This window comes from Anas acuta, chromosome 25 (genome assembly GCF_963932015.1).
Source record: "Anas acuta chromosome 25, bAnaAcu1.1, whole genome shotgun sequence".
Lineage (NCBI taxonomy): Eukaryota > Metazoa > Chordata > Aves > Anseriformes > Anatidae > Anas > Anas acuta.
In genome coordinates this window covers 2,190,013-2,217,579 of record NC_089003.1, presented here as the reverse complement: position 1 = coordinate 2,217,579, position 27,567 = coordinate 2,190,013, and the positions used below count along the sequence as shown (strand labels likewise).

Genomic DNA, 27,567 nt, shown 5'->3' with positions numbered 1-27,567 from the left:
CCCCGTGCCCTCCCCCCCCTCCCCTCACCGTCAGGTTCTCAAATTTCCGAAAGAGATTTTTGAATTTCCCCGGCAGCTTCTGCGAGACAAAAACCAGGGGAGGCCGTCAACACCTTGGGGGGGGTCCCAACCCTACGGGGGGGGGGGGTCTCCCACCCCCCAAAAAAAACCCCCCCCCCTCACCTCCCAGGTGAGCCGCAGGCGGCTGATGGCCCGGCGTTGTTGAGCCCGATGACGACGGCGTAGAAGGACAGCATGTCCTGGTTCTGCTTGCAGCTGGGGGGGGGACGGCGGTGGGTGAGACCCGGAGGGGTTTCCCAGACCCATTTTGGACCCCCCCCCAAAAAAAAAAATTAACCCCTCACATGGCGGCGATCTTGATGAGCTTCTTGAGCAGGTGGGCGCGCTTGCCCAGCGACTCGCAGAGGAGCAGCTCGGTGCCCACCCAGTGCTGCACCTCGCTGCAGCGCTGCAGCAGCAGCTCCAGGTTGGCCGTCTCACGCCGCCCGCGCTCCCCGTGGAAGACGTAATCCACGAATTCCAGCTTTTAAAATAAAAAATCCAGGGTCAAAATCCCTTTTCCCGTGGGTTTTTGGGTGTTTTTGGTTTTGTTTTTTGGGCACCTCGTGGATGCAGCGGAAGAGCTCCCAGTGGAAGAGCGGTGAGGTGGTTGGCGATGTCCTCGGGCTCCACGCGGTGGATCTCCGTGTCCCCCGGGACCACCGGGATCTCCTCGGGCAGCGGCACCTGCGTGGCGAGGAGGGCACCGAGAGGAGAGAAAAAGGCTGGATCGGGGGGGGCCATGCCCATGGGTCCTCAAAAAGGGCCCCCCCCGCGTGCTCACCAGCGAGTCGAAGGCGTCGCGGGTGCAGGCGAAGAGGTGGCTGTTGATGCCCAGCGTGGTGAAGACGCACTCCTCGCTGGGCTGCAGCACGGCTTTCTCTGCCCAAACAGCAAACTGGGGGGGTCAGCACCACCTCCCCGATCCCCTGACCCCCTCCCCAAGCCCCGTGCCCACCTCTCGGACGATGGCCACAGGTGACGAGGACGAGGGCGTCCTCGCGGGCCCCCTGCTCCTCCGAGTACTGCAGCTTCTCCGTCACCGAGGCCAGGATGTCCTGCACCGAGGCCGAGAGGCGGCTGCGGATGGTGACGTAGGAGTGGTCGGGCATGTAGACGCGGCAGAAAACTGCGGATTACGCACGGGGAGGGGTTGGCAAAACCTCCCCAGGACCCCAATTTTTTTCCCGTTTTTTTGTGTCCCCCTCCCCTCGTTGGACTCACTCTCATCAGAGCCCCGGAAAGCCACCCGGGTCTGCAGGCAGGAGTCGATGCGGCGAAAGTGGCGGAAAGAGCGGCTTCACCTGCTTGCTCGGGGGGGGCGTCTCGTCTGCCACCCTGCGGCACCGTGAGGGGCTCAGCACCCATGGGTGCCACGGCCACGGCCACCCCCCACGCACGGCGGGGCTTTGCGCTTTGAGCTCAGGGCACCCCAGGCACCGGGTGGCCCCCGGGGAAGGCAGCCTCGTGCGCCCCCACGGGGACCCCCCCCCAGGGAACCACGGAGGACCCCGAGCATCCCATGGGGACCAAAAGAACCCCGTGGTGGACCCCACGAGCACCCTCAAGTGCCCCGCGGGGTCCCCAGAAGCGCCCCACAGGGATAACACAAGCGCCCCCAAGGGGACCCCCAAGTGCCCTATGGGGACCCCAGAAGCACCCCATGCATCCCACAGGGACCCCCGGGTGCCCCATGGGGATACTGCAAGCACCCCACACGCCCCACGGGGACCTTAAGCACCCCACAAGGACCCAACACACCCCACAGGGTCCCCCCCAAGTGCCACATGGGGGACCCCAAGCACCCCACAGGCACCCCCAGTGCGCCATGGGGACACTGCAAGCACCCCGCACACCCCACAGGGGACCTCAAGCACCCCACAGGGACCCCAAAGGGAACCCACAAGGACCCCAAGCACCCCACAGGGACCCCATGGGGACCCCACAAGGACCCCACTCACTTCAGCTCCACCGTCTCCACGAGCTGGTGCAGCTTGAGGATGTCGTCCTCCAGCTCGTGGTACAGGGCCGTGTCCTTCATGATCAGCAGGTACAGCTCCTGGGGGGGGGTCAGGGGGGCTCAGGGGGCTGCAGGGCCATATGGGGGGGGGGTACTGAGTGGGGTGGGGGAGCACCCACCTTGATCACCTTCCCCGCGCTCTCCTCCTCCTGCAGCAGCCCCTTGTAGGTCTCGAGGAAGTGCAGCAGCACGGCCAGCACCGCGCGCTTGCGCCGCAGCCTCCGCGCCCTCCTCCCAGCACGCCGGGGGGCTGCCGCCCGCCAGCACGAAGGTGGCACCGTCAAGGAGGCAGCGGGGTGTGGGGAGGGGGGGGACAGCGGGGACCCCCAACCCGTCCCCACACAACACCCCTCATGGCACCCTGGCACCCAGCCTGGTTCCCCCCCCAAAGCTCCCCACCTCGTGCCCCTGGGCTCGTTGCCGCCCATTTTGGCACCCTCGTGGCACCCTGGTGCCCACGCCCGGTGCCCTGGTGCCCACCCTGATGTCCTCATGCCCCCCCTGATGTCCTCGTGCCCACCCTGGTGCCCCCCCCGGCTGCACCTTCACCATCACCACCCGTGGCCACCTACCCCGTGCCACCCCCGTGCCCAGCATCTGGCCCTCGCCATTGCACCCTCTGGCCCCCTTCGTGGCACCCTCGTGCCCACCCTCATAGCACCCTTTGCCCCCTGGCAGCCTCGTGCCCACCCCCGTGCCGCCCCACCCCCCCAGCTCCCCCCCCCCATCCCCAAGGATATTGCTGGTGCAGCTGCTGCAGGAAGCGCTCGGTGGGCAGGAAGAGCGAGTGCGTGAGCACGATGTCATCCAGCAGCGAGTCTGGGGGGACACGGGGAGGGGGTCAGGGGCGGGCACCCCCCCCCCCCAAAAAAAAAAAACCTACACCCAGCGAGGGGACCGAGGCCGATGGGGACCACCGCTCCCAGCCCCTCGGGGATGAGGCACACGGGGAAACTGAGGCAGGGGGCATGGTGATGGTGCCGGGGGGTGCCACGGGTGGCCCCGGGGAGGGGGTTTTGGCACGGGGGCGCCCATGGGACCACCGGGGACAGAGGGGACCCCCGCTGGCCCCGGCCACCCTGCCAACCAGCCTCGACCTTTGGGCCACGGCGCCGCTTCCTCGCCCCTGCCCCACGTGGGCGGCCCCAGCGCCAACCCTTGGCCTGGGGTGGGAGCAGGGCCCCGGTGACCCCCCCCACACCCACCCCAGGGTGCTCCCCCCACCCCCCCCGGGCCCCCGCTCGTGAACCGGGGCCGGGACCCCCGCATCCTGCACCTGCAGCAGGACCTGGGGAGGGGCAGCGTAAAGGGGGGGGGGGGGGAGGGCAGGTGCACAGCCCCCCCCCACGGCCCCCCCCCCAGGCTCTATTTGGGGGCAGGAGGTGCCCAAACGCCCCCCACCCCGAGGGGCTGCAGCTCCTCCATGAACCCGGACCCCCGGGGGCCCTCCCTATGTGGGGCAGCGCTGGGACCCCCGTGGGACGCGCAGAGCAGCCAGCGGCAGGGGGGGGGTCCCAGACACCCCCCCCCAGACACCCCCCCCCGCAGGGTGCCGCCCCCCCCCAGCCCTGCCTCAGTTTCCCCATCCCTCCGCACCCCCCCCCAGCAGGTGAAGGGACGGCGCTCCCTTGCCTTCCACTGGGTATCCCGGACCCCCACCGGCCCGGGGGGGGCCCCCCCACCCCAAGGCCCCCCCCCCCGTGCTCCCCACACCCCGCAGGGCCGGGCCTGGCAGCGTGTTGGTGCAGGCAGAGCCAGCGCTGCCAGTCCCGGCTCGTTCCCCCCACCCCGAGGGCTCCCTCGTTTCGGTGAGCCCCACCCCCGGCCCCCGGCACCTTCCCTGGAGCCCAGCCACGACCAGGAGTGGGGGGGCTCCCACCTTTTCCCCCCCCCCATCAGCAGCCCCCAAAATAGGGTGGCCAAAGCAGGGGGGGCTGCAGAGAGGGGGCGCGCTCGCAGCCCACCTGCCTCCCACCCCCCCCAAAAAAAACCTCCAGCACCTCGGGGAACCGCAGCAGGCGGTGGGAAGGGGGGGGACAAGGGGGGGGCACCCCCTCTGCAGCCCCCCCCCCGGGTTAATTTTAGCGCCGGGACAGCGTTAACCATTAACCGGGAGGCCGCCGGCAGCTCCGCGCCACCGCAGTCGGTGCCCGCTGCCCCCCCCCCGCAGGACACCACGTAGAGACCCCCCCCCCGGACCCCTTCAGGGATACCCGAGGACCCCCCCCAGCACCCCCCTCACCCCCCCCCAGCCCCATATCCCGCAAGGCCTCACCCTGACCTTGACCCCCCCCCAATTTTTACAGCCCCCCCCCAAAGCGCTCCTACCCGGTGCCACCCCCCCCTCCACCCGCAGCATCCCCCTGGCCCCACCCCGCACCTCGATCCCCGCACCCCCCGGGATCCCCTAGCCCCCTCCCCAACCCCGCAGAGCCCCCCCCCTTAAAAAAAAATCCAACCCCCCCCCCCTTTCGGGTACCTGCTCCGCAGCCCCGGCCGTGCGCCCCCCCCGCCGGCAGCCGCTCCAGGAGCGCGGTCAGGAGGCGCTCGGGAGGGCGCGGGGGGCGGCGGGGGGGCAACAGCAGCAGCAGCGGGCGGCAGCGGGGGGGGGCGGCGGCTCCGGGCTGGGCAGCGGCTCCCGGTCCCGGTCCCGGTCCCCCCCCCCCGGGGGAAAGCTCGGAGGGGGACAGCGCCGAAGGGGAACGCGGAGGGAGCCTCGGGGAAGGGGGGGGGCGCGGGGTAAGGAAGGGGTGTGAGGGGGGGGGCCCGCAGCTCCAAGCAGCGCCCCTCGCTCGGTCGTGGCCCCCCCGGGTCTTCGGGGGAGGGGAGGGGGGCGAGAAAGGCTCCGCCGCCGGGGCACCGGGAGCGGGGGCTGGGGGGGCACCGGGGCGGGGCGGGGGGGGCAGGTGCGAGCCCGGCTTCTTCAGCAACTTCTCCAGCGGCTTCATGGCCGGAGGGGGGGGGCGGGGGGGGGTCGTCAGGGGCCCATGGGTGGTGGTGAGGGGGGGGGGGCGCGGGGGGGGGGGGGGGGGGCTCCGATCAAGGCTCGGGCCCCGGCGCCGCGCTCCGCCTGCCCCGCGCCTGCTGCGCCGCTGCGCCCCCCGCCGAGCCGCCACCCCCCGACCCCCGCCCCCTGCCCGCCCCCCCCCGGCCTACCGGGCCGTCCCCCCCCCCTCCCCAAAACCCCAAAACCCCGGTACCCCCAACCCCCCCCCCGTAAGGCTCGCCCCCCCCCCCCCGCACCGCCTCCACGGGACTTGGGCACGCGTGGGGGGCGGTGGCAGCCCCCTCCCCTCTTTACGCAGCCCCCCCCCGCTCTTTAACACCGCCCCCCCAGCCTAAATCCGGCCCAGCCGAGCCGCCCCCGTGCCCCCCCCACGCCCACACCCCCCAACCCCCAACCCACCGTGGGAAAAACCCGCGGGGGGGGGGGGGGGATGCGGGACCCCCCCCTACACCCACTCCACGGGGGAGGGATGCGGGGCTCTCCACCCCCCCCCTCCCCAAAAGACCCCCCCACCATCCCCACGCCCCCCCCCCGTGGGTAGGGCAGGGCAGGGCCGGGCGGGTCGCGGTGCTGCCCCCCCCCACCCCCCCACGGCGCCGGGCCGACAAGCTGGGGCAGGCGGCGGGCAGGGCCGGCTGGGGAGCGCCCCGCTCGGTTCCCGTGGGGGGGGGACACACAAAAAACCCCGGGGGGGGGCCCCGGCTGCGGCTTTGTTCCCGTTTCGCCTCCATCCCGCAGTTGCTTGGCAACTCCCGGCCGCGGTGCGGGGGGGGCTGCGGGATGCGCGCCCGCTCCCACGCGTGGCCGTGGGCGCTGCGCCCCCCCCCCAACACACGCACCTCGGTCCCCGGTGCTGGGGACCCCCCCCATGTGCTTTCTGCCCCCCCCCCCCGGGGAAGGGAGGGGGGGACACACAGATCCCTGCAGCACCAAGAGGGGAAACTGAGGCACGAGCGCAGGGGGTGGGGGGGACCCCGGGGAACGCGCCCCAGATCCGTGCCCGGCCCCGATCCGCGCCCCCCCCACAATGGTTCGGGGGGGGCCGGGGGCAGCGCTGGCGCAGAGCGGGGCTATTAGCTTAATTAATTAGCTGTTATTCCTCCTAACGAGCCGGGATCTGGAGCAGTGGGCGCTCCCCTCCCCTCTCCGTTTCTCTCCCCCCCCCTCGCCCAGCAGCCGAGCTGAGGTGGGGGGGGGTGGGATTGGAGAAGGGGGGGGGCGTGAAAGCTCCGGGCTCTGCTCAGCGCGGGTGCGTGGGAGGGAAAATTACACGCAGGGAGAGAAAAAAAGAAAAAAAAAAACACCAAAAAACCCTCCCCGAGCCAGCGCTAACCCACTTCCCAGCTGCGGCACTGCCAGGGGGGCTGGTGGCACATGGGGGGGGGGAAGACCCCCAAAACGAGCGGCTCCCCCCTTTTGGGGGAACCCAGGTGTCCCCCCCGGCTGTCTGCAAAGCCTCCATGCTCTGGTCCTGCAGCCCCCCAGCCTCCTGGAGCCCCCCACAGCACCCAAGGGCCCGGGGTGGATGTGGGGGGGCACCCGAGGGTGCTGGGGTGGGGAGGTGGGCGAGGGTCTCCCCGCATGGGTGCTGGGGTGGGAGGGGTGCGGGAGCTGCCCCAGGCCTCAGCACAGGGGGGCAAAAAATCTGAAAAACAAGCTGTTTCTCCCCAAAACGGGTTCTTACAAACAAAAGAGGCGATTTCTGATGGGGAGGGGGGCGCGCAGGGGGTCCCAGCCCTGAAGGTGAGCGCGGGGGGGGGCCCTCCCTCGCTGCAGGTGGGGACGTGGAAGCTGCAGCGGGGGGGGGGAAGGAACGGAGCTGGAGCTGCTGCTCCCAGCAGATGGAACCCTTGGAAGGATGCTGGGGGGGGTCCCGAGGGGGGGGGGGGCAGCAGCAGCAGCCCCGGTGATGGCAGGAGCAGGGCCGAGCCCACGCCGGGTGCGTCGGGGCGGGTTGCAACAGCGCCCGAGCTGCCCCAGCAGCACCACCCAAGCGCTGGGAGCGAAGCAGCTCCTCTGCTGCCCGCCCTGCCGAGCTGGTTTGGCTGCTGGCGGGGCTGTTCCGGCACTCCTGGAGGTGCCTCGGCGCCCAAAATCCTCCCCCCAGCCACTTCCCAGAGCTCTGGGGGCTGGGCGAAAGCTCCCCGCGCGCTCGGGGGTTCCCACCTGACGGGACCGAAGCCGCCACGGATCCCCCCCAGAGGGTTGGGTTGGAAAAAGCAGAGCAGGAGGAGCTGCTAAATTAAGTGGCCGGCGCGTTCCTGACACCCAGCTGCCCTCCGTCTTCTCCAACAATGGCAGAAATAAACCTGCTAATTTCAAGAGGGAATTTAAAGCAAGAATTTGCTTCTCAGCTGTCGGCGTGGGGGTGCGGGGGGGCCGTCGGGTTGGGGCTCGCCGGACAGACCGAGTCGGGTACCCAAAAGAAAGAAAAAAAGCAGCTTTACTGCGGGAGCCGGTTCATTTCTTAAATAAAAACAGAGACCACAACCAAGCAGTTGAGTTGAACATCTTGAAAAAAAGGGGCAAAGGGCAGACGGTTACTAAAAGAGAGAAGTCGCGAGACCGGCGGCTGGCACGGCGGTGACCTCGGTGCCCCCGGGGAAAGGAGGGGGGGAAGGAGGGGCCGACGAGCAGCGGTGAGAGATGGATTTCGGGAGGGCACCGGTAAAACCGGGGAGGGAAGGTGCCTGGCGGCCCTGAGCAGCAGACGGCGCGGCCGATTTCATCGCGCCGCCGAACCTCCGCACGGGGAAGGAGCCTCCTGCGGGACGGAGCTGCCTCCTCGCCGAGGTGCCGGGTCCGGCGCTGGGATTTCCGCGGCCGCGTCCCTACGTGGTGCTCCTCTCCTTTGATTTTTCACTTTTGCTGTCCTGCTGGGGAAGCAGAGAGGCAGCAGGAGGGGGTCAGGCTGCCCCCCGGCTCCACACAACGCCGGGGGGGTGCTGCCAGCGAGCACCCTCTGAAAATTGGGTGCCAGAAAGCCAGCGCCACCCTCCCACCCCGCGCCTGCTCTGGGGAATCCGGCTGCCTTCAGCCTTCGTGCTCGGGGTGGAGCCCTCCTTCCACCTCAAGGCCTTTCAAAGGGCACCTTGCCGGGATGAGCTCAGGGCGGATTTACGAGAGCTGCTGCTCCCAGGTGGGAAAACAACAAAAAAAAAAGGGGCGAAGCGGCTCCGCCCTGATCAGAGGCGGCCGAGGGACGGAGCAGCCACCGGCACCCGGCGCACGCCTGCCCGGGCTCGGCCTCGCCGTGACTCAGGCTCACTCCCGAGTGCTTGGTGAGGCGTGGAAGAGGAAACCAAACACACACGTGGCGCTTGCACACGTGGCACTCGCACACGCGCACGGGTGGCGGCGCTGCCAGGAGGAAATCCCAGAATCACAGAATTTTAGGGGTCGGAAGGGACCTCAAGAGATCATCAGGTCCAACTCCAAGCCTGCCCGGCGAGGCACCACCGGGCATTCATCCTTCCAGAGGAGCCGCTGCCTCCTGGCTTACGACTGGATTTTAATCCCTAGTCAAGTGTTTTTATTTCCTACCCTCACCAAAAAGAAAAAGGAAACGAGAGTCAACTTCGGACTTACTTTTTACGTGGGTTTAGATTTAAAGTATTTAGAAATTAACTGGAGCCCTGCTTACCACCTGCAACGAGAAGCTGAGGTTTGGGACACGTCAGAAATTAAGACAGTTTACGATTTCCTTGGAAACAACAGATTTTTTTTTGTTTGTTTTCGTTTTTTTGGTTTTTTTTTTTGGATGGGCGAGGGAGCCTGCAGCACCGCACACACCCCGAGGGGACAGCCCCGCGTGGATTCAGGCCGAGGGGACAGGCGGAGGGGACGGTACCTCGGGAGGCGGCGGCTTGATGGTGACGGGCTGGGACGTCCTTCGTGGCGGGGAAGGCTTGGGCTGCACTTGCTGCTGGACAGTGTTGTAGTACGTGACCCCGCCGTACACCTGGGACTGCGCCTGTGTGCCCAGAGAGGGGGATCAGCGAGCTGGGGGGGGGACAGGCACGATGCTCCTCACCCTCTGCGAGGGCACCAAGGCCACCGCAGCACTCGGGGGGGCTGGGAGGACGCGGTGCTGAGCACGGGGAGGTTTGGGGCTGCAGCGGGCTGAGCTCGTGGCAGGAGGGCTTCCATCGCCCCGCAGAGCTTTGTGCTTTGGTGTTTGAGTGCGGAGCAGGCAGGGAATAACTCCACCACCACCACCAGGATCTCCTCCAGCCCATGAGGGTTTGGGATGTGCCCCAAAAGTGGGCTGATTCCCTGCGTGAGTGGGGCCAGGGGAGGTCAGGAAGGGAGCTGGGCTGGAGGAGCGTGCACGTCTCCCGCTCGCCACTGCGTGTCAGCCGTGTGCCGCTCCCCCACGGCCACCTCGCCTCCTCACAGGGTGCCCTCTCCTCTCCTCGTCTGGAGGCAGAGGTTGGAAGCTGTCAAATGTGGGGTGCTCACGCCCGGGGTTGTCCTGCTCAGCACCAAAGCACAGCACCGGGCAGCTTCCAGCTCCTGCCTCAACCAGAAAGGGAGGGCAGAGCAATTCTCAAGGTGTCCTTGGCTCAGCAGGGACCAGGAGGGAAATTAACAGTCCACCTCCTGCCCGTGGGCTGGCTCCCCGTTGTGAAGGGGAAGATCTCGATTCTAAAATCACCCAATTTCATAATTCAGACCCCAAATCTCTCCCGGGAGGGCTCAGAACATCCCCAGGCAGCGCAGCATCCTGCCCGGTGTGCTGCTGCTGCTCGGGGAGGACGCGGCACAGCCAGCTTACCTGCGTGTTGGAATAAAGGTGAGGAGGGGGCGGCGGGGGCAGCGCTCCCGGGGGGTAGGGGTAGCCGGGGTTCCCAAAATTCATGACTCCAGGCGGGGAGAAGTAAGTCGGTGCAAGCAGCTGCTGCGGCGGGGGCTGGCCCGGAGGCATGGAGACCGGCGGAGGGTAAAGGCCGGGGTTTGCCATCGGGGCTGGCGTCTGGTGGGGGTGTAAACCTGGAAGGGGGTGGGACGACACAAAAATAAGCGAAATGTGGTGATTTGAATGAAGCCAGCACGTGGTGACAAGGGTTGGGGCTGCCAGGAGGCCAGCGGAGGGCAGCAGGGCTGCGCCGGCCGTGCTGCAAGCAGGGAGGGGAAGCGCTGTGCTCCGAGGCTCTTCCTGCAGCCTCCCAGCCTCCAACCTCAGGCTCCTGAGCTGGGGAGGGAAAAGGGAAGCTGCCCCCCAGCACCCAGCCCAGCCGCCTCCTCCCCGCTCCCGGCTCGCAGGAAGCGGACGCGGCCCCACCACGCAGCACATCCACGGCAGGAAACGGTTCCGCAGGCAAAAACGGGCAACTCCCCACCCCGACAGCTCCCCCCCGTTATGTTTTTTTCTTCTAATCCACAAGCAGCAGGGAGCGAGGAGCCAGCCTGGCCCGGCAGCTGGCACAGCCACGCGCCCCGCTGGCGAGGAAGCAACCGGGCCAGGAGGCTGCGTGCACACAGCCTGCAGCCATCCAGGGGGGGCTGCCAAAACGCACGGGGGATCTCAGCCCTGCGCTGCCTGCGAGGGCCAAAAACCCCTCTTCATCCTCCCCAGAGATGGGCACTGACTCGGCCTCACTGCACGAGCTCGCTCCCGTGTCGTAAAAGAGGGAATTTGGATTCCCCCAGTGCCCAGGGCTGGGTGAAGAAGGTTCAGCTGCGCCCCAGCACAGGCACGATGGCAAGGTCGGTGTGAGGAGCAGCAGGAGCAGCAGCTGCCCCGCGCCCTGCCAGGAGCAGGATCCTCACCTGGATGAGGGAGATGCATTTCTGGCTGCACAATCATCCCCTGGGGCGGCAGCGGGGCCGGGTTCTCGCTGTGGGTGTAGATTGGTCCCTGGAATTGTACTGCAAGACAAGAGAGGCGCCTAAGCAAAAAGCTCCAGCAGGTTTTATTCCACTGCAGCAGATCGCGCTGCAGATCCAAGCCATCGACAGCTCCAAAACGCTCGAATGCAGCGCTGCGAGCTCCACTCCCCCCCCAGGAACAGCACACGCAGCCTACCAGGCTCGCAGATGCGACGTGCTGCCAGCCCAGGAGCTTCCCGTTCCCTTCACAAAGCAGCACAACGCCGGGGGAATTTCTCCTCCAAACGGTGGAGTAAATTCCAAACCCATCCTTGCTCCTGTTCCGTAATCCTCCCTGCCGCTCCCCGGCAGAAACCCTGCTCTGGTTTCAAATTAATTTTAGCTCCTGGCTCTCCCGGAGCACGGCAGTGTCCTAGAGAGCCCTTGCACGGGGCGGGAAGGCAGCGACAGCTTCCCTGGGTCTGAGCACAGCACGGGGAGGCTCGGAGCAGCCTTTTGGTTACCGCAGGAGGCGAAGCAGTGACACTATTTCCGAAGGGAAGACAAAACCCTTGCTCTTTTTTTTTTTAATTACTGCAGGAGGCGAAGCAGCGATGCTGTTTGCAAAGGGAAGACAAAACCCCTGCTCTTTTTTTTTTAAGTTACTGCAGGAGGTGAAGCAGTGACACTATTTATGAAGGGAAAACCAAGCCCCTGCTCTGCCCAACGGGGCAGCGCTGAGGGAGCAGAGCCTCCTGCCCCAGCTGCTGCTTTCTGAGCGTGCAGAGCGCGAGGGGAACACTCACGTGGGTCGTAGTAGTGCCCTTCCATGATGCTGATGTGCATGGGGGGGGCAGGCTCTGGCACCGGCGCTCTCTGCCGCTGCGACGAGTAGCGCTTGACGCGGCCGCCCTGCACCGCCTGCAAGACCCAAAGGCAGCAGCACGGTCAGGGTGGGGGGCAGGAAACCCCCCCACGGGGCAGCACCGACCCCATTCCCCCACCCCCTGCCCTCCTCTCGGGGTCACGCAGCTAAAAGTGAGCAGAGGTAAAAGGGAAAGGGCGAGGAGCCCCGTTTGGGCTCCGATTTTTGCAGCCCGGATCCCCAGGAGCGCTCAGTTTCCCCGCTTCCCCAGGCTGGGGTCCCGTTTCCTCCACAGCCTCACCATTTCCTCCATCCTGTTAAACTGAGGCGGCGGCCCCGTTCCCACGTGCATATGGTTAGGAATGCCTGCGGGGGGAAAAAAAAAACAAACAAACAGCTGGTTATTATGGGGTGCTTTGGGCTGCGTTTCGTCAACCTGGCCATCGCCGCACAGCACGGAGACGCAGCTCCGCCTGCACGATGGAAAACCCCACACCAACCCCACACCAACTTTCATCTCTTTGCAATTTTCAGTGGTTCAGCACAAATCGGGAGCTGCTGTGTCGCTGCACGATCCCCCCCCGCTGCTCGACGCCTTCAATCTTCCTGAAAAACTCCTGAGCTTGGAGCCTGGGCTCTGACCTGAGCTGCTCCCGCTGGACGAGGATCAATTCTGAGCAGAAACATGAACCCAAACGGGGCACCGAAAACACTTCAAGCCCTCCACAGGGCCCGATCTCTTTTATCACGTGCTCTTTCAGTTCCCACAGCAGATTTATGGTGCACGCGCAACGCTGTGGCCTCAGGCTGGTTGTGGGCACCCCCAGGGGAGTGGAACCCAACCACAACAACCCAACGGCCGGCTCAAGGAGCCAAACACCTCCCCAAATCCACTCCCACCTCCCCTGCGAGGGGACAGCGGGGTGACAAACACCTCCTCCTGCCCGCCAGGAGCAGACAGCTCCAGGTCTGGGGCTCCACCAGCCTCCGCCTGCCCCCTGGTGAAATTGTTCAGATTCTTTCTTTTTAAGCATCAAACCCCAAGCCCAATATAATCTCAGCTGTGAATCACGGTGGTTTTGAACCCTCTGCTGCTGTGTTCAAACCCTGCCCGCTCCCGCCTGTGACCACGAGCGAGGCTCTGCTCACACCAAGCTTTCACCCGGTGCAGCAGCGCAAGGAGGCTCCTGGTTTCCCAAAGCCAACCCTCCAGAGAGGGCTTATGAAAGCAGGCAGCCTTCCTTCTCCTTGCTCCAGTTTTCTTCCCCCTCGGGAAGGGCTCTGACTTCTCCCCAGCACAGACTTCAGCTCTGCACAGAGATAATTACACCCCGACGACCTCTGGCGGGGATGCTCAGCTAGAAGGCAGCCCCGCAGCTGTGGCTCTGCCCCGCTTCCCGACCCCGACCTGCCCTGCACGAATTCATCTGCACCCAAACCACGATGCGAGGAAGGCAGCTCCGAGCCCAGCGAGTACTCGGGCTGATAACCACGGGAAAACTCCCCCTGCCCCGAGCAGAAAGGCCATCGGGGTGAGGACAAGGAATAATTGAGCTCCCGGGAGCGGGGCCCAGCTCTCCTTATCTGCTGAGCTGCCGTGGCAGCACGCCTCCCCGTGACTCACCCCGTGCAAAGTTCCTGCTGCCCATCCCCAGAGGCCTTCACCTGCATGAACTTTCCCCGTTCTCAGCACAAAGAGGGGCAGGGAGGGGGAAAGGACCTGCTCTGACACCCACACTCGGTTTACCTACACCGAAATGTTGAATTTCTCCCTTTTTTTGCTGTGTTTCATCCCCTCTAACCATTCTGCTGCGTTTTCTCCACCCTCTGAATCTCCACCACCCCCCGAAGCGGAGGCTGGACCACCACAGCTCGGCTCAGACAGCGACGGGGGGGCTGCAGCAGGGACCTGGCGAGGTGGCACCCCCGAGGTGACACCCCCGAGGTGACACCCACTTACCCCTCAGCTCCCGGGGCTGGATGAACTGCGACTGCCCCGGAGCCCAGCTCTGCTCGGCAAGGTTCATTTGGGTCAGCTCCTGCTCCAGTCCATCCATGCTGGATTCCACCGGTGACTCCCAGCTGCTGTTTTTGGCCGGCGGGGGGGACGCCTCGGCTTGGGCAGGTTTTGGGGCCACGGGGGCCAACCCTTCCGCAGCAGGGGCTTCATCCACCGACTTCCCCGCGTCCCCAGCTTTGGCTCTGGTCCTCCTCGCCCGGGAGTAAGATTTCTTCTCGACGGGTCTGTCTGGAGGTGGCTGAGCGGCGTCGGTGCTGGGGGGGCGATTTTCCAGGGCGATCTCCTCCTTCCCGGGGCTGCCGTGGCCGTGGGCTGCTTCCAGCTCCGGGGATTTGGCCCTCGGCGGGGTCTGCTCGGTGCGTTTTGCCCGGTAGCCGGCCTCCTGCTTCGTCTGCTCGCCGTTCCGAGGGAGGTGAGGCACGTTGCCCTCCGAGGCTCGGTAGCCCGGCCGGGTTTCTTTGTAGCCCCCCATCCTCGGGTAGTTCCTGGGGGGGGGCATCCTCCCCGTTCCCGCAGAGCTCCTGCTGGTGAAGGTGCGCGGGGAAGCCGTGGTGCTGTCGGCACCCTGGTGCCTCGGGGGCTTGCTCGGCCTCTCGCCGGACCAGTTGGGGTCTCTCTGGGGAGGGCTCCCAAACCTGGGGGGGGGGAAAAAATACCACAAAGGGGCTGCAAACAAACCTCAGGGGGCTGCGGCGCCGGGGAAGCCCTCTCCAGGATGCAGCAACCCCAACACCCAGGAGCAAAAGGTCAAAGCCTGGGGCCAAAATGAGTTTCTCCTCCCGGGCACCAGCCCGGTGGCCCCCCACGAGGGCTGAGGAGTCCCTCGGGGGCTCAGTTTTGCCCCCGCTGCCCACCTGGGTTTGCGCATCCTCCTGGGTTTGATGTCGTCGGGGTTGTGAGCCGACCTGATGTCGTAGCCGTAGAGCGCGATCAGCTCCTGCCTGGTTTTGGGGGCCTGCTCGTCCTCCCGGAATTTGTCGTGTTCCCAGCGACCCTCGTCCTTCCACAGCTTCCGCTGCCGCCCCTTGGGCCTGAACGGTGCCACGGGGAGGGGACAGAGGTTGGGGCAGAGCCACGGAGCCGTGGCAGCCTCAGCCAGCACCGAGCACAGACACCGAGCGCTTCTGGAGCAGGAAAATTCATCTCTGCTCCCTCCCACCCACCACTTCCACACAGCAGCAGGGCCCCTGCTTGCTAGCAAGAAGCTTTCCTTGTTTGTTTTTTCTATGCCCAGTTCCCTCCTTTTTCACAACAAAGACTCGAGAAATCCTGGCAGGACACGGCAGGGGAGCTCGGGGAGCTCCAAGTGCTGGTTTGAGAGCGACGCTCGCCCTCTGCCAGGAGCCCCGGGGGGATCCTCACGTACCTGACCTCCTCCTCCTGCGTCTGCCCTCGCAGGTCGTGCTCGAAGAAGAGCCCTTTCCGCGGGATGTAAGCCGGGTTCTTGCGGTCCTCGTCATCGTCCAGGTGCTTGGGGGCTTTTTTCCCAACTTTATTCTCCACGGGCTCGGTGCTCTCCTGTCAAAACCAGGCAGCTCTTAACACTGCAGCAGTCCCTCGACGAGAAAACCGCCCCCCGGAGCAGAGAGAGCGTGGCTGCCACCCACCTGCCCGTCCCCGCTTTGCCTCTCGCCGGTCACAGCCCCTTTGGCCTCGGGTTTCTCGTCCCCTTTCTCTGCTTTCGCCGCGGACTCGCAGGAATCGTTGCTCTCCTGCTTCAATTCCACTTTGGCGCTCTCTTCCTCGCTGTAATCCTCCTCCTCTGCCTGAAAGAGCCCCGCTTACTCAGACGCGCGCCTCGAGCAGCAGTTCCCTCACCCATTTCCCATAAAAATCCCAAACCCGGAGCCAGATCCCTCTTCTCGCTTTTAGAGCTCTGACTTTCGCAGCAGAGCACTCGCCCCAAGCCTTCCCCATCCCTACAATTCCACGAAAAACCAGCAAAACGACACCAGAGATCTCTCCCCAGCGCCACCAGCTCCAAGAGCCAAGCTTCCCAGAGCGCAGCCAGCTCCCTCACGCCACCACAGAGCCCAGCCTGGCTGAAAATAAAGGGCTCCTGCAAGCGTCCCTCTGTTCCCACACCCAGAGCCATGCTCCGGGCACCGCCGGGCTCCCAAAACTCCCCGGAGCCCCGGCGCTGACTCACGGCGAGCGCCACGGCGGCAGGAGCGTGACCTCGCTTCACCCTGCAGGCTGGAGGCTAAAAATAGCTCGGCGGCGCGATTAACAAAAAAAAAAAAGCCTGCTCTGTTGGGCTCTTTGGCGTGTTTGCACGTCAACTGCTGCCTTTGTTTACGCCGGGGAAGCCCGGGCCGTGGTAGTGGCATTATTTTTAGGCGCAGGAGCGGAGTCATCCCGGCACGCCGGTGATGCAACGCGGCCGCTGCTCACGCCCCCGGCGCCGGGAGGATTCTGCCTGGCAGCACCGAGCCCTCGGTGCCGCTTCCAGGCTCGGGGGGGGGCTGGAAAAGGGGGGCACGGGGCTGCCCCTGCCCCGGGGGGGCGCTGGAAATAGGGCAGGAGGAGCTGCCGGTCGATTTGGCGCTGCGCAGCCCCCAGAGCTCCCCTTTCACCTGCCTCGGGCTGCAGGTTTTTAAACTTGAAGCTTTTTAAAGACCCCCTAAAAAATCCCTCTCAAGAGCAGGGTTTTCTTCAGGAAATCCTTTTCTTCAGGGTTTTTGAGCCGGAGCTGCCTCCTTGGCTCAGGCCCCAGGTCGCAGCAGACACGAGGGCAGTTTTCTCAGCACCAAGTGAGCACGGAGCGACCGGAGCTCGCGGGGTGCACAAATTACCCCCGGGGCCTCGCAGAGAAAACAGGGCTGCCGCTTGGGACGCGGCCAAGCCAGTAGTTAGAGTTTAATTTCAGCTAATTACAACACAACCACCCTCCTACGCCCCCTTCCACGCCCTCCTCAGCCACGGCTAATCCTGCTGTCTGGCTGCCCGGGCGTTATTTTGGCACACGGGGCCGGATGAAGCAACGGCCCCACGGGACAGAAGCGCTGGGAAAAATGGGGATCAGACCCAAAAAATCCCCTTTTCCACAGTGTGGCTGGCTCCAAGCCTCAGTGGGAGAGAAAGAGGGGCACGAAGCGGGTTTTGTGGTGGAAGGACACGAGGCGCAGCAGGACGGGGACTCCTCTTACCTCCGAGTCCTCTGCGCTTTCGTAATCCGAGAGCACGGCTGCAGGGGAGAGAAAGGAGCCGGGTGTCAGGGCAAGAACCCGGGAACGGCTTCACTCCGGGCTGCCCCAGCACCAAGGAATTCCTTCCAGGGCTGGGGGGGAAGCGAGGGCGAGCCCGGGGAGCGGGGTCCCTGCAGCCCAGCGTTTGCGTGCTGTCACGAGGTGAGATTCAGGACAACTGCAGGGTCACTGGAAATGGTGTTTTCTCCCGTTTTTACCTCGGTGCACGCAGAGAGCACCCGCAGGGAGTGGTTACTCACCATCTCCTTCGATGCCGTCCTCGCTTTCCTGGAGAAAAAGGGACAGAAAGGTTGTGTTAGTGGGGGGGTGGGGGTGGCAGATGAATCCTGCAGCCTGCAGTGACCCCAAATACTGCCACGGCACGGCCTGGCCCCAGCTGCCCTCAGAAATTCAGTTTAATGACCAAACACACAAAAAAATCAGGTTGAGGGCTCCAAGTGCCCTGCCTGAGGATGCTTCTAGAGCGGGCTCCGCAGAGGGAACGCGGTTAAATAAAGGAGCCTGAAATGGGGCAGCTGCCGGGGGGGTCCCAAGGGGACAGAGGGACAGGGACAGGGATGGGAAAGGTTTCCCTGCCCGGCACCTCGCAGGGATGGACGCGAGGAGTGCTCAGAGCAGGAGCCTGGGAATAAAAACCAAAAAAAAAAAAAAAAAAAAAAGGAGCCTGAGCGGATGCCGGGCAGGACCGAGCTCAGGCAGACGGGGCAGAAATGAAACCCTGCGCCCCAAAAACAGCCAGGGAGAGGGGAAAGTTTGGAGAGAAAAAAGCAGAGGAGAGCGCGGGAGCTGTGAGGAAACTGAAACCCAAAATAAAAGCAGGCGGCGGGGAAGGAGAGAACCCCGGACACACAAAATAGGGGCAGAAACGGGCTGGGAGCCGGGAGGAGCTCAAAATGCCAGGAGTGGCACCCAGCGGGGGGCTGGGGGGAGAGGGGAGCCCCCCCAAAGGGCTGGGGGGGCACAGAAGGCTTCCAACGCCCCCCTTTAACGGCCCTAATGCCCCCCCAACGGCCCCAACGCCCGGCCATGAGGCAGGGAAGGGGCTCGAGGAGCAGTGACCCCGACCCTGAGGGGTCCCGGGGTGCAGGGGGTGCCCCCCGCCCTCAGTGGGGGCCACAGCCCGGCTCCCCCCGCTGCCCCCGACCCCCCAGGGGCCCCTGGCCCCCTCCCCAGTCCCTGCCCTGAGCAAGTCCCCCCCAACACCCCCCAGGCCCCTCCCCAATACACTCAGACCCCAAAGAGCCCCCCCTGTCCCCCCCCCCGGGGGCACCTTACCCGTGACCAACGCCCCCACCAGCACCACCCGATACCCCCAAGCCCCCCCAGCCCCCCCGGCATCCCTATCCCAGAACCAGCGCCCCCCGTACCCCCTCCGATACCCCCGGGGGGGGTCCATACCCATAACCAACGCCCCCCCCCGGCACCACCCAACCCCCCCAGCCCCCCCAGTTCTCTCAGACCCTCCTCAGACCCCCTCCAACAACCCCCAGGGCCCCCCCCCGCTGCCTTTACCCCAGAACCAGACCCCCCCCGACCCCTCCATCCCCTCTGGGACCCCCGGGGGGACCTCACCCATAACCAGCCCCCCCCCGGCACCCCTCGGCTCCCCCAGACCCTCCTCAGGCCCCCCCAACACCCCCCAGGGACCCCCCCCAAGACCCCCCATCCCCTCTGGGACCCCCGGGGGCGCCTCACCCATAGCCAGGCCCCCCTCCCCGGTACCCCCAAGTCCCCCCCCGCCCCCCCCCCGGTGCCCCCCACTCACACACTCAGACTGCGGCTCGCTTTTGGCCGCCCCCCCCAGCGGCGCTCTCGGCCCCTCGACCCCGCGGCCCGGCGCTGAGGGCCCCGGCGGCTCCCCGGGCTTGGCGGTGAGGAGGCCGCGGGGAGGCCGAAGGGGAACGGGAACGGGAAGCGGATCCGGAACGGGAAGCGGATCCGGAACGGGACCGGGACCGGGACCGGGCGGCGCTGGCGGCGGAATCGGCGCTGTCGGAGGCGGCCGAGTCCGAGTCGTCCTCGCTGTCCTGCGAGGCGCGCTGCCGCCGCCGGTCCGCCATCTTGGGGCAGCCGCAGGGCACCACGGGACGGACTACAACTCCCAGCGGCCCCCGCGGCGCCGTGACGTCAGCGCGTAGCGTGCGTGGCCCCGCCCTCCTCCCCCCTCCCCTCTTCTTTCTCCCTCCCGGCAGGGGGCAGGAGAGGGTTGGGGGATTGGGCGCGTGACGTCACCGCCCGCTGCGTCATCGCGCGCGGAAGTGACGTCACCGCAAAGGGAAATGGCGTCATTATCGCGGAAGCGTTATGGCGGAAGTAGAGGCAGAGAGGAGCCCTCGGATTTTTCCGCTTTTATTGAAAAAAAGGAGGAAAAAAAAAGAGTAAAACCAAAGAAGGAGGAGGAGGAAGGGGGGGGGGGGCGGAGCTCCCCCACCTCCCCCTCCCCCGCCTGTTTTTTTGTTTTTTGTGGGTTTTTTTGTTTGTTTTTAACGCATTTCCTATTTTTTTTTCTTCTTTTTCCTTTTAAAAAATAAAACCAAAACCCAACCAACGTGGTAACGAGTGTCCTGTGTCCTTACGCGAGCTCGCACGCGGCTGCGGGGCGGGGACGCAATTTGGGGTGAAAAGGGCTGGTTTTGGGGTCGTTTCCCCGAGGGACACGGGGACAGAAGGGGGGGGGGGGGGGGCAAAGGGCCAGGCCCCGGCCCCCCTGGGGGGCTGCAGTGGGGGTCGGAGCCAGGACCCCGGGGCCCCGACCCCGTCCTGGTGACCCCCGCTGGGGGCTGGCCTCACAAACGCTTAAATAAAAAAATAAACAAAAAAAAAGAACCAAAATTGTGCGTATAGGATTTCTATTTCACAAAAAAAAGGGGTTTTGTTGTTTTTTTTTCTTTAAACTCCACCCCCCAACCCCGCTACAGCCGCCCAACAGGGGAAAATAAAAAGCGGCGACGGCCGCCGGGGGCTGTTCCCGCCCCCAAAAAACGCCGGTTTCTACCTAAAACCCAACAAGAACAAGGCGGGCACAGGCTCGGAGGGCACCGCAGCGCCGCCAAACCCCAAAATTTTGGGGCTTCTCCCCCCCCTTCATGGGGTGAGCGCTGCCGCAGGGTCCGGGCCCTGCTCGTGGCTGCCCAAAAAGTTTGGGCTGCAGAGGAGGGAGGAGAAGAGGGCAAAAAGCCCAGCTCAGAGCGGCCACCGCGTGTGGAACGTGAAAAACCCCGGAGAACAAAACCAGGGCGTGGAGGGAACAACAAAAATAAAAATAAAAAACAAAACAACGATCCGTGAACGAGAACCAAGAGGAGGGCCAGGGAGCCCCCCCCCAAAAAAAAGGCGCGGAGCTCCCGGCTCCGCCGCTACTTCCTGCAGGTCCGGTGCGGGGTCTGCTTCTTCTGCACCTCCAGCCGGCAGCGGCTGCGCTCGTCCAGCCAGGGCAGCTCGAAATTCCTGCGGGCAGAGGTGGCCCTGAGCACCCCAAGGTGGCACCGAGCACCCCGAGGTGGCCCCGAGCACCTAACGGGGGTAACGAGCACCCCACGGCACCGGCACCATCCCAAAAAAAGGCTCCCGCAGCCCCCCCCGGTACTCACTGTGGGGTTAATTTGGGTAAGGGGCGGCCGAAGGCGACGACGGGCAGGTAGGGGGTGATCAGCAAACTTTCCACTGCGGGAGAGACAGCGGGCGTCACGGGGAGGGGATGGGGTGGGGTGGGCAGGGGGAGTCCCCCCCCCCACCGGCCCCCACACCCCATACTGGCACCGCCAGGCACTCACCGTCATCCGGCTCAGGGAAAAATGAGGTAACTTCAGGCTCCGACTCCTGAATTCCTTTCCTTTTGTACATTCGGAGCTGCAGGCGCTGGAGGATCCGCTGTTCCCTGATCCTCTGGATGTCCCACCTGGAAGGCACCGAGGAGACGGGGTCCGGGTGAGCCATGAACCCCTACAAACCCTGCTCGGGCTCCCCAGGAGAGATACGGGCAGCAGAAAGGGATTTTGGGATTATTTTCCTGCAAAAATGCTCCCGGCAGCGCCCGTCCTGGTTCCCCCAGGGCTGCCAGGGGCCAGTGCCGCCTTGGTTCCTACCTTTTTCTCCGTTTCTCATCCAGCTCCAGCTTCGCATGCCGCTTGGAAAAGACGCTGTCATCGAGGTTCTGTTTGGGGACACAACGGGAGGTGAGGGCAGGGCTCCTCCCGGCACCTCCTGGCCTCCCTCGGGACCCGACCCAACCTCCCGGGTTCAGCCCTGGGGGGGCCTTTTTGGGATTTCAGCCCACCGAGGAAAGGGCGCGGGGCCGGACGTACCTCCAGGACGTCTGAGGGGTTGGGGTCTCGCAGGGGCTCCACGACATGGTCCCTCCAAGATGGAACTGCAGGAGGGGGGGGAAGGTTTGGCCGTTAACCCGGTGCGTGGCACCGCTCCACGCCACCCACCCCACTCCCGGGCTCGTGCCTGCTCCTTCCCAGGTCCCAGCCCCGTTTTTGGGAGCTCAACCCGCTCCCGAAACCCCCCGGTGACACCCCCAGAGCTGATCTCAGCACACGCTGCCTGCTGCGGGCAGCCCAGGAGCCACAAACCCGTGGGCAGAGGCAGCTCCAGGAGTCGGGAGCCGCAAACCCAGACCCCGACCCCGCTGCGGGGCAGAGCATGGTTAAACCCCGAGCACCAAAAAGCTCTGGGCCAGCACCAGGAGGGCTGGAAACCAGGAGTGTGAGAAGCGTTGGGGTCTGCTTCTCGTGTGCCATGAGGTTTTGCCACCCAGCGTTCGCCAGCACATGGTCGCCGTCAGCTGGAGCGCAGCAAAAAAAACAAAAAAATGGAGCTGTGCCACGGGGTTTGGAGGAAAAACCCAAGAAGAGGCGACCCGGCAGAAGTGGCACAAGGTTTTCTGCCCAAACACCGCAGGGCACGGCCACCACCTCAAGCCAGGAGCGCGTTTCCCAGCCGTGAGAGGGAAGCTGCTTCGTGCTTGGCTTAAAAAAACGAGCACGGGGGGGGCTCAGGAAAGCAGGGGGGGTGGAAAGGGAACGGGGCCAAGCAGGGCCAGAACCCCCTGCCCGGCTCCAAGGACAGCACGAGCCGGAGGGGCTTGGGGGGGTCCGGGCACCACCGGCTTCATCTCCCATCGCGTTTGGGATTTGGTTTTGGGACAGGGCACCCAAAACGGGGGTGGGCGAGCCCTGAGCCCTCCTCTCGCTGCCGGCTGTGCCAAAACGCCCCCGGCGGCACCGGGCAGGCTCTCCTCATCCTCCTCCTCCTCCTCCTCCTCCTCTCCCTCCATCGCTTACTTGCTACAGTCTCCTCCTTCTTTGGGGAGGGCTCTCGTAACGGCAACGGTGATGGGGGGGGCTGGTGCCAGCGGCACAAGTACATTTCGGTGGTGGAAAGGTAGGGCAGGTCCTCGAGCTCGCTGAAGAAGCCCTTCTCCTTGGGCTGGCCGCCGGGACCCTTCAGGGGGGCCGAGGGTCTGAGGGGGGTCTCCAGCAAGGAGCGGTTTTTTTCCGGAGTCTCTTGGCTCCTCAGTTCCCGTTTGCAAACAGTTTCGGATAGGGAACCGCTCGATTCCTCCTTCCCCGGGGAGTGTTTCAGAGTTTTACTCTTCACCTTGGAGAACTCGGACACCAGTTTTTTAACGGGGGTCTTCCTCTCCGTGCTCCCGAACGGTGGCTTCCTACGGGAGGGAGAGAGGAGAGCTGAGAGGGGACGAACCTAAATGGTTCTGCACCACAGAAAACCCCAAAACGGGGGAGTTTCACCCACCCCAGGGGAGATTTGAGGGTCTGGAGGGCTGCGAGAGCCGTGCCTGGCACCCCAGGGCTCCCAGCCCTGCCCCGATGAAGCTTTTGGGGTTTTTTCCCCTCTCTTGGGGGGTGTCAGCACCGCTTGGTTTTTAAGTTTGCCCACACCAGTGGGGTTTTCATCAGAAGCAGCCCCACAAACACGACGAGACCCGGCCTGGATGGAGCTGGGTGACCCCGAGAGACCCCCCCCAAACAATTTGGGATCGTTTCCCTCCCTCCCCTGAGCTTTGGGGCAGGACGTGGCCCAAACAGGGGTGGGTGTGGGACACCCGTGGGACATTGGGGACACCCCCATGGGGTGCTGAGCGCTCCCTACCCTTCCCTGGAGGGCTGCACCCACACCCCACACCCCAAAAACCCCACAAATCCCCCATGGACACATTGAGGGTCACCCCCCCTCCCTCCCCAGGGGGAAAAGAGGAAGGACGCCGCCGTGTTGGAGCCCCCCAAATCCCCCCAGACCCCCCACCCCGTTACCTTTTGTGCCCTTTCCCGTTCCTGCCGTAGGGGAAGTGTTTGGGCTGTAGGGTCTGCGAGGGTTCCAGCAGCTCCTGGGGGCACTCGGGGGGGAGTTTGTCGCACCCCCCCTCCGCTTCGGTCTTCTCCTCGGCCTCGAAGGCCTGGAAGATTCGCTGCTTCTCCCGCTCCGTGTCCTTCTTCACCAGCTGCACTCGCCTTTCCATGCGCTCGATGCGCGCCAGGAGCTGCGACACGGCCACACCGGGGGGGCTCGGGGGGGTCCTTAAACCTCCAGACCCCCCAAGCCTGAGACGGACCCCCCAAGGGTGACCCAAAGCCACCCCCAAATATAGCCCAGGGGTATCCTTGTGGGATTTCCGCCCCCCCCTTCAAGCAATGGGGGGGTTTCCCTGCTTTTGGCACCTACGCTCAGGCAATGGGGAGAAGGAAAAAGTGTGGGGGGAGCCCCCTGTGCCCCCCCCGCCCCACACACGTCATAATAATGGGGTGGGGGGGTCACTGGTCACAATGCCAGAGCTGCAAGCAAGGGGCTGAGATGCCCAAAGGGGGGCACAACGGCCACTTAATGCCCCCCCCTCTGCTTTGTGGGGGGGGAGGGGAGGGAAAATCACCCCAAATCTGCCCCCCCCCCAAAAAAAAAGGCTTCAGGTTTTGCTGTGGCCCCATCCCGCATCCCCTGTACATCTGAGCCCCCCCCAAAGCATGGGGGGGGGGCAGTGGGAAGGGAGGAGTGTGCCCCCCCCAGGGTTGGCACCGTGCAGGCCTGAGCCCCCCCCCAGCCCCCAACCCCCTCCAGCACTGCAGGGGAAACTGGGGTCCCCCTGGGTGTGCACAAGGCAGGGACCCCCCCCGGAGGGGGGGGGGGCAATACACGGACTGGGGGGGGGGGGAAAACTTCACAGAGGGGCACCATGCCCCCCCCCCACATAAGAGTGGGGTCAGCAGAGGCAGACGTTGCTGGGGGGGGCACGCAGCATGAACACACCGGGGGGGGGCACATAACCCTGGGGGGGGTCACATCATCCCCTGGGGGGGTCAGGGTGCACATAACCTTGGGGGGGGGGGTCACATCAGCCCCTGGGGGGGGGGCTGGGGGGCACATAACCCTCGGGGGGGGGGGTCACATCAGCCCCTGGGGGGGGGGGGGGTCACATAAGTCTCAGAGGGGGGGGGGGGACACAATGACAAATAACCCTGGGGGGGGGGTCGGGGGGGGGGCTCAACCCACCCAGCCCAGCCCTGCAGGCACCCATGCAGCGTGTATGGGGGGGGGGGGGGGGGCATGCGGCAGCTGCGGAGCTCCGCCTCACCGCCCCCCCCCCAAAAAAAATAAACTAAAATAAAATCGAGCCCGGAGGTGCCGCGGCCCCTTTAAGTTAACCCCCGGGGGCCCGGAGGTGCCGCGGGCTCTTTAAGGCCCCCCCCCCCGTTGCCATAGCGACGGGCGGCGGCCCGTTAACCCCCCCCCCCGCCCCGCCCCCCGCCCTTTGTGCCCCCGCCGGTAACCCCGGGGCCCCCGCCCCCACCCCCCCACCCGGGACGCCCCCCCCCCCTCAGTGCCCCCCCTCCCCCCCCCCCAGGGCTTTGTTTGGGGCTGGGGGGGGTGCCCCGGGGGTTAACCCCTTGGGTGCTGGGGGGGGGGCAGGTGGTGGGGTGGGAATTACCCCATGTTTACCCCATGGGGGGGGCAATTATCCCATGGGGGGGGGCAAAAAAATACATGGGATGGGGCAATTAACCCCTGCGTAACCGGGGGGGGGCAATTACCCCCATGGGGGGGGGCAATTAATATCTGAGGTGGCTGGGGGGGGGGGTGGGGTGAATTACCCCATGGGGGGTGCAAATGCCCCCCCATGGGGTATTAACCCAAGGGGGGGGGGGGCATTAGGTGCCTTGGGGGGGCATTAATGTTGGGGTATTAACCCCTTGGGTGCCAGAGGGGGGGTATTAACCGGGGGGGGGGTTAACCCCTTGGGTGCCAAATGGGGGGGGGTGGCTTTAACCCAAGGGGGGGGGGGACACTTACCTGTTTGGGGGGGGAGTTAACCCCTTAGGTGCTGGGTACACCCCCCCCGGGTGTTGGGGGGGCTGTTAACCCTTTGGGGTGCCAGCGGGGGGGTGTTCACCCCCCTGTTTTTTTTGGGGGGGTCTGTTAACCCTTTGGGTGCCGGCGGGGGGGGTGCTCACCCCCTGTTGGGGGGGCTGTTAACCCCTTGTGTGCCAGGTGGTGTTCACCCACCCCCCCCCGGGTGTTGCGGGCAGGGGGGGGCTATTAACCCCTTAGGTGCTGGGGGGGGCTGTTAACCCTTTAGGTGCCGGGGGGGTGCTCACCCCCTGGGTGCTGGGGGGGCTGTTAACCCCTTAGGTGCCGGGGGGGCCATTAACCCTTTGGGTGCCGGGGGGGTGTTAACCCCTTGCGTGCCAGGAGGGTGCTCACCCCCCTGACTTCCACATTCACCCCATGTACCCCCCACCCCCCCCAAATCCCCAACTCCCCCCCCCCTTACCCCCCACCCCCCACCCACCCCCCCCCCCCACAAAAAACTCACCGTGTCCCTCTCGGCCTTGAGCTCCTCGATCTCCTTCTCCTTGGCCTGCAGCTGCTGCTGCTGCTGCTCGATGAGGTCCAGCTGCAGCAGCAGGATCTGCCGCAGGCAGGCCGCTTGCCCCGGCGAACCCCCGCCGGCCCCCATGGCTCCCCTCCGAGCTCCGCTCCTCCACTTGGCCTCACCGGGAGGCGGCCTGCGGTGCTGCTGCCGGTGCTGGTGGCGGTGGTGGCGGTGCCTGCTGAGGGCCCGGCCCCGGTTCCTCAAGCCCCGTTCCTCCTCCTCCTCCTCCTCCTCCGCTCTCCTTCTCCTTCTCCCCCGGAGCCGCTCCGTGCCCGGGCAGCCCCGCTTGGTACCGAGGTCGGCCGCTGGCATCCCCCGCCGCCTCCCTCTTCCACCACCGGTGGCCACCGGCACCAGCCCGGCCCAGCTCTCGCCCGGTGGCCCGGGAGCCCCCGCCGGCCCCCCGCCGCCTCGGCCTTGTGTGCCCCCAGCGGCGGCGGCTCCTTGGGCCTGCGGGGCGGTGCGGGGCCCTCCTCCTCCTCCCCTTCTTCTTCTTCCTCCTCCTCCTCTTCCTCCTCTCTGCTGCTCCTGCCGGGGTTGTTGCTGCTGCTGCTGCTGCTGCTCCCCCCCACCCCCCCCACCGGGCCCGGTCGCTCGGCCCCGGTCGGCCTGAAGGCGGTGGATCTCATCGCTCACCGCCCGCCGCCGCTACCGCCCGCCGCCATGGCGAGGGGGCCGCCGGCACAACGGCACCGCGCGGCCTACCGGAGGGCCCGGGGGGAAAAGGGGGCCCGCAGCCAGCGGCATCCCCGGCACGGCACGGCCCGGAGCCCCCCTCACGGAGCACTCTTCGTTACCGGGACCCCCCCCCCCCCGAGAAGCCTCCCCCCGTTACCGGGACCTCCCCACGAAGCCCCCTCCCCCGGTTACTGAGCCCCTTCGTTACCGGGGACCCCTTCACGGAAGCCCCCCCAGTTACAGGGCTCCCCCTCACGGAAGCCCCTCCCGTTACTGGGACCCCCTCACGGAAGCCCCCTCCGTTTCCGAGGCCCCTTCACGGAAGCCCCCCCACGTTACCGGGAGCCCCTCACAGAGGCCCCACCCGTTACCGGGACCCCTTCAGGGAGCCCCCCCCGTTTCTGAGACCCCTTCACAGAAGGCCCCGTTACCGGGACCCCCTCACGGAAAGCCCCCCCCCGTTACCAAGACAGCCCCACGAAGCCCCCTCCCCCGTTTTCTGAGCCCTCTCCGTTACCAAAACCTCTTCACGGAGCCCCCCCCCCGTTACTGAGACCCCTTCACGGAGCCCCCCCCCGTTACCGAAATCCCCTCAGGACCCCCCCCTCGGCTACTGACCCCCCCCCCCGTTACCGAGACCCCCTCACGGACACCCCCCCGTTACCGCCCCTCCAAGCCCCGGGGCCACCTCCCGGACCCGCTCGGGGCCCCCTCCCGGTTGCCCCCCCCTCCCCTTTCCGTTTCCCGTTTCCCTCCAAGCAGCCTCCCCGGTTGCCCCCCCCCAGCCTCTAAACATCCCCCGGGTCCCCCTCACGGTACCGGGGACCCCTCGGGCCCCTCCTCACGGTTACCGAGCCCCCCCCCGGGTTCCCCCCACGTTACCGGGGGCTCCCAATGCCCCTCCCCACGGTACCGGGACCCCTCCGGGCCCCCCCTTACGGTACCGGGGACCCCCCACGGTCCCTCCTCACGGCTACCGAGCCCCCCTCGGGTCCCCCCCCACGGTA

General features: G+C 65.9%; 3 protein-coding genes across 3 annotated transcripts in view; all 3 read right to left on the bottom strand.

Moving 5' to 3' along the window:
* Positions 1 to 5,179, bottom strand: part of RAPGEFL1 (Rap guanine nucleotide exchange factor like 1) — a 6,940-nt gene extending 1,761 nt beyond the window's left edge. The window contains 17 exon segments of the mRNA XM_068660445.1: positions 29 to 79; positions 184 to 213; positions 216 to 276; positions 366 to 544; positions 624 to 656; positions 658 to 747; positions 845 to 942; positions 995 to 1,189; positions 1,285 to 1,351; positions 1,353 to 1,398; positions 2,022 to 2,119; positions 2,200 to 2,301; positions 2,303 to 2,351; positions 2,821 to 2,899; positions 4,560 to 4,641; positions 4,644 to 4,739; positions 4,741 to 5,179. Of these exon segments, the coding sequence (XP_068516546.1) occupies positions 29 to 79; positions 184 to 213; positions 216 to 276; positions 366 to 544; positions 624 to 656; positions 658 to 747; positions 845 to 942; positions 995 to 1,189; positions 1,285 to 1,351; positions 1,353 to 1,398; positions 2,022 to 2,119; positions 2,200 to 2,301; positions 2,303 to 2,351; positions 2,821 to 2,899; positions 4,560 to 4,641; positions 4,644 to 4,739; positions 4,741 to 5,028 (1,644 nt within the window). The 5' untranslated portion in view covers positions 5,029 to 5,179.
* A 2,333-nt stretch (positions 5,180 to 7,512) lies between these two features.
* Positions 7,513 to 19,086, bottom strand: CASC3 (CASC3 exon junction complex subunit). The gene is given in 14 exon segments (XM_068660740.1): positions 7,513 to 7,960; positions 8,938 to 9,060; positions 9,865 to 10,079; positions 10,860 to 10,958; positions 11,705 to 11,819; positions 12,065 to 12,129; positions 13,724 to 14,418; positions 14,638 to 14,814; positions 15,150 to 15,301; positions 15,391 to 15,549; positions 16,933 to 16,970; positions 17,232 to 17,259; positions 18,758 to 18,793; positions 18,795 to 19,086. Coding segments are annotated over 14 exon segments (2,202 nt in total). The 5' UTR covers positions 19,053 to 19,086; the 3' UTR covers positions 7,513 to 7,918.
* A 239-nt stretch (positions 19,087 to 19,325) lies between these two features.
* Positions 19,326 to 26,716, bottom strand: MSL1 (MSL complex subunit 1). Its single transcript, XM_068660742.1, is given in 11 exon segments — positions 19,326 to 20,439; positions 20,583 to 20,655; positions 20,766 to 20,890; positions 21,078 to 21,145; positions 21,297 to 21,361; positions 22,281 to 22,663; positions 23,271 to 23,497; positions 25,823 to 26,005; positions 26,007 to 26,216; positions 26,219 to 26,290; positions 26,293 to 26,716. Coding segments are annotated over 11 exon segments (1,716 nt in total). The 5' UTR covers positions 26,512 to 26,716; the 3' UTR covers positions 19,326 to 20,348.
* Between the last annotated feature and the right edge of the window lie 851 nt (positions 26,717 to 27,567).